At 54.9% G+C, this 14,074-nt stretch overlaps 1 protein-coding gene across 2 annotated transcripts; it reads right to left on the reverse strand.

Annotated features, from left to right (window-relative positions):
• Positions 1 to 6,194: 6,194 nt before the first annotated feature.
• LOC123043123 (probable pectate lyase 8) lies at positions 6,195 to 11,476 on the reverse strand. Of its 2 annotated transcripts, XM_044465473.1 has the most exons (7): positions 11,226 to 11,476; positions 10,866 to 10,979; positions 9,710 to 9,790; positions 7,713 to 8,355; positions 7,396 to 7,499; positions 7,119 to 7,257; positions 6,195 to 7,002 (listed from the first exon to the last, which is right to left on the reverse strand). In XM_044465473.1, the coding sequence occupies exons 1-7, from the start codon at positions 11,366 to 11,368 to the stop codon at positions 6,781 to 6,783; spliced, it is 1,446 nt and encodes a 481-aa protein (XP_044321408.1). In that variant the 5' UTR covers positions 11,369 to 11,476; the 3' UTR covers positions 6,195 to 6,780. The 2 variants fall into 2 exon arrangements, with proteins under 2 accessions (XP_044321408.1, XP_044321409.1); XM_044465474.1 differs by lacking the exon at positions 9,710 to 9,790.
• Between the last annotated feature and the right edge of the window lie 2,598 nt (positions 11,477 to 14,074).

The following is a 14,074-nucleotide window of genomic DNA, read 5'->3' on the forward strand; positions in this document are numbered from 1 at the left end:
TCGCCTTCCTCCCGCCATTCTCTCCCTTTCTCCCGTCAAACCCCCTCCCGCTCGCCGCGAAGAAGCACGCCATGCCGCCAAAGAAGTACGCCGTGCCGCGCGCGGCGGCAACCGCGACTGGCGCCGTGGCCTTGCCGAAGCAGAGGAAGCCGAGGGCGCCGCCATCGAAGCCGCCGGGCTTGTCGAACGCCGAGTGGAGGGTGGAAGTTCAGCGGCGCGAAGCGGTCACCGCCGACAGGCGGAACAGGGCCATAGCCAAGAAGGCCCGCGACAACGCGGCGCGCGCGGCGGCGTCTTCCTCATCGGTCGACCAGGCGGGGATGAATCCACCCGTCGTCAGCCACGCCCAGTACGCGCCCTGGGGACAGCAAGGCGCCGGATCTCCATGGGGTTCATCGTCGCCCGGCTACACCGACGGCAACGCGCACGGTGGGTTCAACCCAAACATGACCTTCCCTCATGGTTACCCAGCTACGCGCACGCCCTCGCCCGCCTTCGTTGGCGTGCAGTACCCTTCATACAACTACTCGCCGCCCGCCTCCTACGCGTTCACACCGACGCCCCATCTCTACCGCGGACCGCTGCCCTTCTCGCACCTCGGCGACGCCGACGACACGGGAGCCGACATGGACGACATCATCGCGACAGGATCGACCGCGGCCGCCGCGTCTCCCGGGTTCGCCACTCAGGACGAGGTAGTGGACCTCAGCGGCGACATGGAGGCAGAGCTCGGCTACGTCTACGACAACGACGCGCAGAAACCTGAGGAGGACGAGGAGGAGGAGGAGGAGGAGGAGGAGGAGCCGTCTCCTGTTCCGACGAAGGGGCGCCGGAAGAAGAAGAAGTGGGCGGCTAGGTCAGGCGAACCACGCATCAAGTGGACGTCCAAGGAGGAATGCCTCACCGAAGCATGGAAAGTCGTCTGCCTCGACCCGACCACCGGCGCAAACCAGAGCTTGGACACGTACTGGGACCGCATCAAGGCCGAGTTCGACGAGCGGAAGCTTGTCGACCCCTACTTCAAAGGCGTCTACATGCAGCGCGGCTCCAAGGCGATGGCGAACCATTGGGGCCGTATCCAGTTGGCGTGCAACAAATGGCATGGAATCGTCGAGGAGGTCGCGGCTCGCCCGGAGAGCGGCACCAGCGTTGAGGATCAGGTACGCATGACGTTCGCCCGCATATCTTCGTCTCCTGCGCTCTGTTTTTTGTAACGCCAGACTGCGTCCGATCGCCGGATTTGCGGCGTCTTTTGAGAGCGGGAACGACTAAGTTTGAATTTCCCGCATCCTGAGGGCGGTGCGTGGGGGCGTGACTGGGAGCTAGGTCGCCCCCAGGGGCCAAACTAGCGTCGGCACGCCCCCAGGCCGCTCTATTTAGGCGCCCTGTGGGGCCGAACGGCTGGAGATGCCCTTAGTAACTGTTAGAATAAATCCGAGGCACTCTGTCGATCATCCGAGGACCAAACAATCACACGAGCACGACACCGAGATTTTTTAACGAGGTTCACCGATATGGCTACATCCCCGGGGCTTGACTATGGGTGCTCCTCCCCATGACACCGCTACAATACCGCACCCGATCGCCCTGGACACCGGCACATGCCGCCGGCTTCCCCTGCGTTCCGGTGCTATTATGTTGGCATAGGTTACATCGTGTGTCTACCCCGCTATATATGAGAGGCATATGATACAAGTGTCCTACTTGGACACGACTCCGTATCCTATCTAAACACAGTACAACTACAAGTCCAACTGTAACCCACCTTGTACACAATATTCAACACAACTCCAACAAACTCCACCTTGGCGAATATTCTTCACCGTCCTGAATTTGTCCATGCGTCAAATTTCCATGCACATTGGACTTGAGCTTATCCCATGAGTACCGCTGCTACTCCAAAGACTCCATGCGACTCCACCTGCAACTTGTAGTCCCTTCTTTTCTTGACCACAGTCAACACTCGAGCAAAATTAAGTCCCTTGTTACTCTAGTCTGTGCTCCCAACTTCCAGAGTGTCTGTCCAACGCCATCACACACTGATCACTGACCTGCGTGAAACTGAACAACTCACATATTGGGTGTCACACATAAGAGTTACCTGAACTCAACATCACCGCTCCTTTCTTGACTGCCTGTCTGAAACTTGAAGAAATTTCACTGTTGCTTGTAATCATCCCGAGTCAAATTCGCAGTTGTCTCACCACATGTATGACCACCAGAGCCCTGGCCCGTCTCCATGTCCCGTGTATATCGCACGCCTCGCCGCTATTTCCGCGTCGAGCCTCTGCTGTCCCGGTCGAGTCTCAAGGGTCGCAAAACCACACCACTCAAACCCCACTGCAGAGTACCACCGATCATCACCGACCGATGACGAGTTTCACGCTTCCATCAGACTACTGGGCTCCAGTCCGAACTACGTGCCACTCGCTTTTCCCATCCGCTGAATAGGCTTTGATTCTCTGGATCCTTACACCGTAGCCCCTCAATCCAGCTCCACCTTCAACATGACTCCATGGTAGATGATCAGTCCACCCCGCGCCCCGTCGACTTCAAGCTCTCGTGTGCACCGTCTTGAATCAACCCCGCGCCATAGTCTTGTCTAAGCCCACAAGCCCTCGGGGCCTGCGCCACGTGTTTCCACGCCCAGAAGTCGGTCACCATCAGCATCATGCTCCTACGTCGTCGTCGCCGATCTCACCACCGTCTTCTGTACCAACCGACTTACGTCGATCCGTCAGACTGTCCAGGCCAACTGCCCTATGTGTCTGACCCGAGCCGACTTTTCTGACTGCAACCATCTGCAACTCCTCATAGCCCTCATCATCCATCTTAACTGGTTGACATGCCGCAACGCCTTCAAGCATCTTTGTTGTGTCAACAAATCTTTCACCTTATCCGTCATAACCCAAGGTTTTCTGTTCTATCGAACTTCTCCACCTCAAACCTGATACCCCTCGATGCCAGATTCTTTGTACGATTGACCTGTGAAAAATAAAATAACCAAGCTTCTTTCCACGATGCCAAAGTACACAAAGCAAACATACGTGCTGGCGTCCCAGTACTAATAGCAATTTCACGTGGTGTAGCTCCTGGCTCAATCCGGATGCTAGCTTGCTTTGTCCTCCTGATGGATTTTCTTGCCTCTGTAGGTTGCCTTGATATTGCACGACTACCGCTCGGACTCGGCCCTTTTCTTTTGGTCCAAAACAAATCTCACGTCTCCTGTGTTGCACACTATATCAGCACTAGCCTACCCAATCACGTCCAGGCAGCATCACGCCTCCACCTCGCAGCTACACCAGGCCTAGCCAATCAAGCACGCACAAAACCAGCCAACGAGGCCAGCTTCGCACGTCCTAAGCATGCCCACAAGCCGCGCTGGCTTCGGTTCGCCCGCCTGCAGCCGTGCAGCTTCCAGCCTTCGACCTGGGCAGCGGCCCGCCTGCCCGATCGATCCGATCGACCGCCGCATGTCTCATACTGCTGCTATCACAGAATTCCACTGATCGCTGCAACTCGCCGAGATCGCCACGTAACTCTTTCGATTCGCTTTCTCCAATCACGCTGAGAACCACACCAACTTGCTGCATCTCAGACTTGATCTTCCTTTAAATCAACAATCCATAGCCTTCGAACAACCTAGCTCATGATACCACTTGTTAGAATAAATCCGAGGTACGCAGTCGATCCACCGAGGAACAAGCAATCACAGACAATGACGACACCGAGATTTGTTAACGAGGTTCGGTGAACTCGCCTACTCCCCGGGGCAATGACTACGGGCGCTCCTCCCCGAGATACCGCAACACCGGCCACCCGGGCGCCGGCACAAGCCGCCAGCACCCCCTTGCGAGCCTGTCGCTATCTAGTCGTCATAGGTTACAACGTGGGGTGCCTCCTCATATATAAGAGGCCAAGGGTACAACGTGTCCGACTCCGACACTACACGTATCCTACCCACATTACAACACCAAGTCCAAGCGTAACCCATCTTGTACACAATATTCGACACAACTCCAACAGTAACTGTCCAGTCGTGCATTGCAACTTATCCGCGAGCTGCTGATGAAGGGATGTATGAGAACTCGACTCCCTGCATCCACCAACAGTAACATCACATGGTTTCCCAGCAGAGCTCTCAACCCGATGGTTTTGGTGTTAGTAGTTCCTGACGGAGCATTGACACATAAATATGATGCAACATCCTCTGCAGCAGTAGCATTCAGAATGTGTTTGGTAACAACGCAACTTCTTCTGCCGACTCAATTGCTTTAGCCTGAGCACTTTCCTTGTCCACAGTAACACGCCGAGGAGTGAACTTGTCACCATAGCTATAACAGAGCCCAATTTGTCTTATGTAGCCTCCCAGTTGCCTTGTTTACCATAAATCTCTAGCAGATAACTGATGTTTATTCTAGGGTTCTTCTCCTGGTACAGTGCCCTTGGAAAATCCTGGCCTCCCCGCCTTGGTAGACTGAGATTTCACTCTGTCCAACATATAGCTTCCTGCACAAGAGCATACCCTGAAGCTACAACCACTGTGGTAGGTACGTAGTTGAATTTCCACAGCAGACCTGATCTCTTTCTTCATATCCAGAACAAAATGTGTTACCAGCGGAGTGTCACTTACACGGTTACACCCCTTGATACAACTTAACCTGATAAACCAACTGATTGAAGGGATTAATTCCAGTGGGAGCACAAAGTGGGTTAACACGGAGAGGGGAACAAAGGACCGCTGCCGGCCGGCGGCGATGGATGAAGCTTATAACTGCACCGACCGCCACAAATGGTCTCGGCCGTCCTTGACGGACGGGCAGGAGACACGCAGCGCCTGCACCTCCGCTTTCACGGCCACCCCACCCCATGCATGCCGCCGCGCCGGTGCCTAACCCAGTCCGCCGATTGCTCCTCACACACACACACACACACACACACACACACACACGCGTGCAAATTTACTGCCATGCTTGTTGGGAGAAGACTCAGAGGAGGCACCCATTCCATATCGTCTACTCCCTTCGTTCCTAAATATAAGTCTTTGTAGAGATTTTACAGTGAACTACATACGGATGTATATAGATGCATTTTAAGTGTGGATTCATTTATTTGGCTCCGTATGTAGTCCACCCAGTTGAATCTCTATAAAGACTTACATTTAGGAACGGAGGGAGTAGATTCAAGGACTCCGCTCCAGCTCCATTCACACCATCCATATGCCCTACTGTTTGCTGTTTCCATGTCTGAACATGTTAGGTCCCTCGGTTTGGATCCATCCATTACCTCTCGCCGTGTCAGGTCGACTGGACCAGTGCATGCATATTTCTTCAGCTCAAAGCTTGCATTGGGAGGGACCAGATCGAGACCCGTCGATCGGTCGACCGCCGACGCACGCAGCAGCATTAAGTCGCACGGCGAACGTGCAGCATTCATTCCGCCCCGCCCATGCAGATGCAGTTTGGAAGCTGAAAACCACAAGGCCATTGATTTATTTCATCCGTTCGTTCCTTCGTTCCTTCATTCCGTGTCACCCCCTCCGTACCAGCACCAACCGCCCTCCCCCTTCTCCACCGGGTTCATTCATTCATTCCGGCCGGCTTATGCACAGGTCTGTTGGAGCGCCGTCGTTATTGACGAACAGCAATTGCCGCAACACATGTTAAGAGAATCCGGGTGTGTCGAAAACGAAGTGAAGTGGAGGCGCAAACACAAGCACACATGACAGACCCAACATCGAACAACATCATGATCCATGCATTTGTTTCTTGCCAACTCGAACAACATCATGATCCATGCACGACAATTGGATGTTCAGCCCAAGAGCAGCAAGGGCAACGCCGTATCCCCCCTCAGTACCATTACCGACCGTCCTCCCTCGGTTCCTATGTAGAGCAGCATTCACAGTTCAGGAAGAGCAAATGTCAAAACACATGCTCTGGAAGAAACAATGCCGCCACTCAGCGCGCCGAAAAAACGGATGTGAAGTAGCAGTAAACACACTGAAACATATATCACAGACCACACATCGCCATCACGCACGGGCCGAAGAACAATCAGAAGAACCAACTCGATAACAAGTTTGTTAGACAGAGCAGCATCATGATTCATCAACAACAAGAGATGTTCAGGTCATTCGAGCACGCTAAAAAATGCAGCCAAGCAAAATAACAGCAGAGGTAAACAAACAGAGGTGCTCAACATCTCAATCCTTGTTTCAATTTCCACCGGACAAGTCAGATAAAAGCCATTCAGATCCAGGAGCACTAGTAGTATCTTACAGTAGTAGTAGCAGTGCCATTTTAACCAGCCAGCCCATCTTCCAGGCAAACACACACACACACGCACACTTGTTGCGGTTACCATCCTAGCGGTTTTTCATCAGTTGACAACAACAACAACAACAAAACAGCCAGCATCATCATCATCATCATCTGGCACAAAAGCACAGCACACAGACACACTCAGGGGACTAATAGGACACCGAGCGACCGACGAATCAATCAGCAACGCTTCTCGCCTGCTGCTCCGGCCGGGGGCGTTTCTTGACAGCGGCCGAGAGCCATGCAGGGGGAGGTTGACCAATGCTGAACTTTTGGCTTTTGGGAGGGTTTAGGGTTTCCATATACGTAGCCGTCGTCAAAAAAGAAGGGCAAAGGGAAAGAAAAAAACTGTAACCGTGATCCATGTTCCGGCAGGTAGCTTCTTCTTTAGCTTCTAGTAAGTATATCTTGGGGGGTGGTGTTCTCTTTTCTGTTGTCGTCGAGGCGCCGTGCTGTGCTAGCAGGAGGAGCCCTTGTGGCAGGACAGGGCGCCCGCGCCGGAGGTGATGGTGGCGACCATGGATGAGGACTTGGCGCCGAGGCTGGAGGCGCGCGAGTAGCTGGCTGACGCGCCTGCTCCCGACGGGGTGAAGAAGGCGCCGTTCAGCAGCATGTCGCCCTCTGACCTCCAGTTCCAGGCCTTCCACGTGGTCTGGGCGGTCTCGACTCTCTTTGTCACCTGCAGTTTTGTTGTTCATGTCGAAAGTTGGTCAGGAAATGAATGTTGATGATCCCACTGAACCAATAATGAAGTGCATTTGCTGATGATGACAAGGATGGATATATGCTGGTTACCTCCTTGGCGAAAGGGTTGGTTGGCGCGAGGTAGCGGTTCCCCTGGCTGTTGATGGTCGGCTCGGCGCTCCCTCCGATGGCGTACATCTCCCAGTGGGTGTAGTCATTGTTCACCACATGGAAGTAACCATGCCTGCACCTGCAGGAACAATGGCAATTTACACAGTAGCAGGAGTTAGCCAACCAAGGTTGGAAACCTGAAGCAAGAAACAAACTACAGTAGCTTTCATCTATGTTATCTGGTGCCTTTAGAACAGAGTAGTAGTGAATTTATTACCTTGGCATCCTCTGGATGAGCCCTTCCCCGAAATGGTTGAAAGCAATTGTGACCTGCATTGCCTTGTCCTTGAGGTAGGAGTCACTGTGACCCAGGAGCATCACCTGCATATACAAATAATACATTGTTTCATTGACCATCAGTGGAAGATCCATGTACTTTAGATTCTAATGGAAGAGTTTGATTAGCAGATGATTAATTAACATGGACTGGCAATAATTGCAGGCAGGATGAGGAACACATGAGTAGTAGGATCTACTCTACTTAGTAGGATAGGATTAGGATGTCGGTGGTACTCCGTCCGTAGTAGTACGTACCTCATTGTGGTGGGTGAAGTAGTTGTTGGAGACAGTGATGGCGGTGGAGCCCATGATGGCGTCGACGAGGCCGTCGGCGCAGTTGGAGAGGGAGCAGTGGTCGACCCAGACGTGGCTGGCGCCGAAGATGGAGACGGCGTCCCCGTCGGCCATGGTGCGCCACCCGTAGTGGCTGGGCGAGCTGCGCACCATGGCGTTGCCGGTGGGGCGGCAGTCGTGGATGTGGAGACCATGGATGATGACGTTGGTGACGTACTGGATGGTGATGCATGCGCCGTTGGCGATGTGCACGTTGGCGCCGCGGCCGTCGATGGTCTTGAAGCTGTTCATGATGAGCTCCTGGCTGAGTGTGATGACCATGTCGCGCTTGAAGACGATCCACAGCGGCTCGTCCTGGATGACGGCGTGCCGCAGGGTGCCCTTCTTGGGGTTCACGGGGTCGTCGTCGCCCGCGTCGGTGACCACGTAGATCTTGCCGTCGCGGCCGCCGATGGCGTTGCGGCCGAAGCCGATGCCGCAGTCGGCGAGCCGCTGCCGGTTGTTGTGCCAGTCCGAGTCGCAGCGCCAGCAGTCGTCGATGGGGTTCCCGGTGCCGCACGACAGGTACCCGAGGTTCCTCCGGGCGGTGCTGTTCCTGATCGACCTGAGCATATATTCAGACAAGCAGAGTCAATCACTCGGTCACAGTTTCAGGTAACTTGGGACTAGAACATTAGTACAAATTTGCAGTTCACAAGGGTGCAAAAATTCAGGTAGAGCAGCAGCGCACAGTCTGACGATCAATGCACAAAACTGGACTGAACATCAGGTACGAATTTTACAGTTCACATCACAAGAGCCAATTGATTCCTTATCCAATAATGCCCTCCTGTTTCTTGCCACCAAATCATTGACAAGAACTGTTCCCTCATGCCAGTCACTCAGACAAGGATAATCACTGGATTTAGTCACAGTTTCAGGTGACTAATCGACTCATCATCGTCAGAATTCAGGTAAAACGGCAGTGGCACTCTAAGGATCAATGCACAAAACTTGATAGAAGAACAGGCACATTCATTCATTCAGGTACGAATTTACAAAACCTGACCACTCTCACTAGCCTCAAGCTAGTAACAGTTGCCACCAAATGATTAAAACAGTAATGGTTCTTCCTGGCAGTCCCTTGATTTCACTTGGATCCTCCAAAAGTTACTACTTTTACTACCAAATGAAGAGAGTGCCTGGACTGGGATGTGAATCACCTGCCGCTACCAGCTCTAGGAAGGAAGCAGACGGTGGCTGCTAACTAAAGGAGGGGGGTGAGTGAGTGAGGATGGGGGAAAAGATCGTTTAGGTGGGGGTGGGGGTGGGGATGCTAGGTAGCAAGCTAAAGGTTTTCTGGTGAGCCCCATGAATGCGGCCATGGTGGCAATCGCAGGGACGGGACGCAGGAGGCAAGGCCACATGCGAGTGGGGGCAGCAAGGAGAGGAGAACGTGGTGTGTCACACTCCTCACTCTCTCCACAGCACTGGCCAGTGTGTGAACCGCTGTGGCTCGTGCTGTGCCGCGCTGTGCTGAGTGAGTGAGTGAGAGAGGTCGGAGGAGAAGACCAAAAGCCGGAGCCCACATGTCAGGGCAAAGTACCGCTCCCCGGCGATGGAATCAGATCTTCTTCTTCTTCCTCCCTTTGGTTTCGCTTTGCGAGGCTGTCGGGTGGGCCAGACCCATGTGTGTCCGGCTTTGGCTGTGTGATTAAAGGAGAAAGAAAAGAAAAAAAAGGGCGACAAAAAGGCTACCGACCTCTGCCAGCACAACCCTCTAGTACTTCTCTCTCCTGGTAAAAAGAAGTGTGTCCTGTCCTGCTGAGGCAGTGAGACTAATGTAAAACACTAGGTAATGTAAGGTGCAGGGCAGATCCACCGCCGGCAAACTTGAGCTTTCTGCCTTTTGTGCTTCCGGATTTGGTTCGGCTCACCATCGGAGTAGAAGCATTAAAAGAGGAAGGAAAGGGACGCACATGTGCACTTGCGAGACCACCGCTTCCGGGTCCTCCACCGCCACCGCTGAACCGTCGGCGTGATCGTCGGCACGTTCGCCCCTGCATAATCAGCGCAATTCCAGGTGAGCTGAGGCAACGGATGAAAGCGAGAAGTACGAACAGAGCACACATGCGAGTGATAATAACAAGAGCCAAAGAGCCAAAGGACGCACGCACGAAGAAGAAACGATCTTTGTACCCATGGAAGAAATTACTAGTCGTTGGCAACGGCTAAAAAAGTCGCGGAAATTCCTCGTACACGGGAGGGAACCATTTTTAACACGAATGGGTAAAAGGCAGAACGGGCGGGTGAATCCGTGCGCCGTGCTCATCATGATTCTCTTGTGCGTGCCGTCAGGGCGTTGATGCATGCATGCCGCTCGAGGGATGCGTGGGCGTGTTTGATCGTTTGGTCGGTCGCGGGACCGAAACCAAAAGGTGAAACATTTATTTAAAAAATAATATAAGCAGAAAAGAATTTTTACTGACGCGCAGCTTCTTGGCTTTGCGCACGCCGGGGCGTACCCGAGATGATAGCTACACGTACTAAAGTGCAGACACATTTGTTCATGGGGACGCGTAGCAGGGAGGGAGTGAGGGGGGACACAGTGCTTCTTTGGGCAGCTTTCCTGGGCTTCTTCCAAAGTCTTTCACCGTCTGCCTTGACCGTGGCCGGTGCAGCGCAAGCCCGATGACAGTGGGGCTTCTCTACCCACCTTATAATTATTTACCGAACTGCCCCTCCAGCCACCGTAACGAACCACCCCCTTCCCCTCGCGAATTACATTAATTCATTAATTGCAGAAACAAAAAAGTGAATATCTGCTCCCTCCCTGCCGCTGATGGAATCCAATCCGCGCTAGCTACCGTTGCTAAATTCCGCGGTTACGGTTACGGTTACGGATTTCAAATTCTGTTGCTCCGAAACTTTGAGGGAGGGAGACAGGGGATGATGGTTCCGGCGGCGGCGTGTGGCCGTGTCCCGGATCTGTTTTGTGGCTGGGTGGGAGAAAAAAAGCTGGAAAGTGGACGGCGGGGATCGCGGGCTCGAGACGAGGCGACGGCGCTGATGCGTCTGCTGTTCGAAACGGAACGCGGAAAAGGGACGCGATTTTGGGGGGACAGGCACGCTCACCTCGCTGTTGCCGTCGCCGTCGCCGTCGCCGTGAGCCGTGATGTCGAGTCCCGCAGCCACCGCCTCGCGCCGTTCGCCGCCGCTGTCACCACCTTCGCCGTCGACGCGCCGGACCTGCAGACAAACAGAGGAGGCGCCCGCGACGGAAGGGCAGAGCCACGCACGCATGGGTCCCCAAGCAAAGCAAGAAGAAATCGGTGGGAAAACGAAGCGAGGGGAGGCGAGAGCTTGGACGCGCCCCTCGTCCTCCTCGGGGGGCTCGGAAACGCGAGCGCCGCCGCGGGGGAAGAGGGGGGCGGCGCGCCCGCATTGCGTCGCAGGGAGGGGAAAGCAACGGCAAGGGGGAGGCGAAATTGTTACCGGAGCCTGGCGCCGGAGAGCCCCGCGATGCCGACGCCGCCGCCGCCGGAGAGGGCGGCGAGGAGGAGGAGCACGGAGACGGCCCCGAGCGCGGCCAGCGCGGCGGGCCACCTCCTCCTCCTGGCACCCGCTTGCTCCGCCATTGCCTTGGCCAGCGCGCTCTCTCGCTCTGAAAGCAGCTTGCGCGGGCGCGGTGGAGGGAAAGCGGAAAGGGGGGGAAATTTGGGGCGGGGCGGGGCGGAGAAGAGGGGCTCCGGGAGCCGCGCCGATTTATACCCCCTCGCTTGGCCTCCGAGGAGCAGAGCAGAGCAGGACCGCGGCCTCACCGCATTGCCCCTGGCGAATATCCTTCTGACGGAACGGTCCCTGGGTGTGCCAGCGCGAGGGCCTCGGTGCGAATACGGCGGAGTGAAGGGTGCTGCCCTTTTTTGGTGGTTACTGCTAGTATCTCCCGCTAACTAATCGGTTTAACTAACCCGTGATTTGATTTGGGGAGCGGTAGCTAAGCTCGGTTGCTCAAGCTGATCCAGTGTGCTTGTGTGTGCAGTGTACTACTCCTGCTCTCCTGCTGCCGCCGGTTTGATTGAGCAGTTGAGAGGAGCCGGCCAGACATGTACCACTAGGCCAACTCCAGCGCGCGATCCCAAACGGATGTCCGGTACATTCAGTTTTTGTTTGTTTGAGGATGGCAATGGGGTTGTGTCCGTCCAGATTTCTGGATGAGGCGACATCTCGTTTGCAATTCGGACGCATCTCGTCCGTTGTGCATGCAAACAAAAACACGCCGCTCAAGTTCACGCCAGCGGCCGTGTTCACGCTAGATCATGCCGGCCGGCAACAAAGCCATCGGCCTACAGAATAATCACTCCAGTTTCACGCGGGCACACGAGCCACCCTTCAAAATGGACAAGTTTTGGGGGCGGCAACAAAGCCAGCGGCCCGCACACCATCCGGCCTTAAAAAAAAAGACCGCCATCGCGGTCGAGGTCTCACCTAAGGCAGGTCGTGAACCAAGCATTCCTCTCTGGTGACATGTTGTTCTTGTCGACGCTCATCAACGCAAGTGCCACCTCCTTGGCATTTGTGTCGGCATTGGTGGCATCAATCTCTAGCTTCTTGAGTTGAGCGGCCACATTCATGTCAAGCTTCCTCTTCTTCGCGGCCTCCTCCATGTCAAGCTTCCTCTTCTTCCCGACCTCCTCCATGTCAAGCTTCCTCTTCTTCCCGACCTCCTCCATGTCAAGCTTCTGAGTTTGAAGTTCTATGTATGTCTTCATTTGCTCCTCCTTCCCTTTGCTCCTCCTCTCCTACCGCACTTCCTTTTGGCTCATGTTCTCCAAAGTTTCTTGCAAGGCTATAGAAGACGTTGTATTGGTCTTTGAACTTGGGGCAATTTTTTATAAGCACCCAACAATGCGTGAGAGTGAATGGCTTGTCAACAAATCAAAGTGTCCTTAGCTTGGCTATATGATCCCGTTTGAATGCTTTTCCTCCTCTTTTGTGCATCGGCCTTTTGAGTGAGCTCGTCGATAAACGACAATGGGTCCGTAGAAATGTCGACCTCTTCTTCTTCATCTTCACAATACAAGTCATCATCTTCATGCCACGAGTTTCCATGGTCGTCCTCATCACCATCATCATGGCCCCGCGAACTGGGAGTCGTCATAGGTACCACGGCCGTCCTGGCTTTGGGTCGCGTCGGGATCAAAAGCTTCTTCTTGGCCGTCAAAATGGAACGCCTCACCACGGCCCTCGTTCTACATGAACGAGGCGTAGTAAGAGTCGTCGACCGTCAGCGTTTGCGTCGGCGATGGCATTTCGTCGAACAGCTTGCGGGCGCCGGCCATGTTAGTCGACGCGAACGACCGGGGCTGCTTCCTTTGCGCGTCGTTTTCGCAATGGCCAGCGCCACTATACCGAGTGTGATGTTGAGATCGATGACGCCCGCGGGCGTGGTCGGATCGACCACGACGCAGTCCGGCGACGTAGAGAATCGCGTCTGCCCATGGCCGTGCGGCGGCGGAGCACGAACATCTGGCGTCTCTTGTGTGATGGAGGAGCTCGGGGAACGGTGCTGCGGCGGACGATGGGCCGAGGAGCATGTGCTGGCCGCGACCATGGCAGCGGCCGATAGATTGGCCAGCGTGGGGCGGCCCATAGCCAACATGAGGAGGGTGTGCGCCTTGGAGACAATGGACTCCTTGTCGTCGAAGTCGGCCTGGTGCTGCAATGCACGCCGCAGGGCACACTCGAAAGCGTACTAGGCAGCGGCCTTATTCTCTGGCGCGATAGTTCGCCGGTTCCTCCTCTTGCCCGATTCGACGTCGAGCTTGGTGGCCTCCGCCGGCGTGAGCTGCGATCGAGGCTTCTTCACAGGCTTGTTTTTCTTCGCCGCGGACGGAGCGGCCGGGATTCGCCTCATCGACCATTGTGCATGGAGGGATGGGGGAGGCCGGGGGCGCGGGAGCATTTTGGAGGAAAGGAAAGAAAAGTGGCCGCATGTGCCTCCGACGGGCGAGCCAGGGGATGACAAGGGCGCGCGTCCCGCCCGTCTGTCCAGCCGCAAACTCGGCTCAAACTTGATCTGGAAATGAGTCGAAAGCGGACAGAAAATGGACGGCGATCCGTTTGCGGCCCCGCGTTGGAAGGCCTGTTTTGTCCGTTTACCCCCCAAACAGACGCGGGCACACCATTTGGGATCACGCGCCCGGAGTTGGCCTTACCGGGCAAAGTAGCAAGTACAACTGGCGCTCTGCTCTGCTTCTTGGAATGGGAATGGAATACATGGCATGGCTTGCCTACAAAGATAATGCACATCAACACGTATTGCTCTCCCAAATACGGCATCA

The sequence above is a fragment of the Triticum aestivum genome, chromosome 2B (genome assembly GCF_018294505.1).
Source record: "Triticum aestivum cultivar Chinese Spring chromosome 2B, IWGSC CS RefSeq v2.1, whole genome shotgun sequence".
Taxonomy (NCBI): Eukaryota; Viridiplantae; Streptophyta; class Magnoliopsida; order Poales; family Poaceae; genus Triticum; species Triticum aestivum.

What these genes read in the sequence shown, in the direction of transcription:
- LOC123043123 (XM_044465473.1), bottom strand. Translation starts at nt 11,368, where the DNA reads ATGGCGGAGCAAGCGGGTGCCAGGAGGAGGAGGTGGCCCGCCGCGCTG. An exon ending in GTGGTCTCGCAAGTGCACAT is followed by an intron (nt 8,356 to 9,709) that starts GTGCGTCCCTTT and finishes ATATATGCTCAG; the next exon opens with GTCGATCAGGAACAGCACCG. An exon ending in CTCATCCAGAGGATGCCAAG is followed by an intron (nt 7,258 to 7,395) that starts GTAATAAATTCA and finishes TTGTTCCTGCAG; the next exon opens with GTGCAGGCATGGTTACTTCC.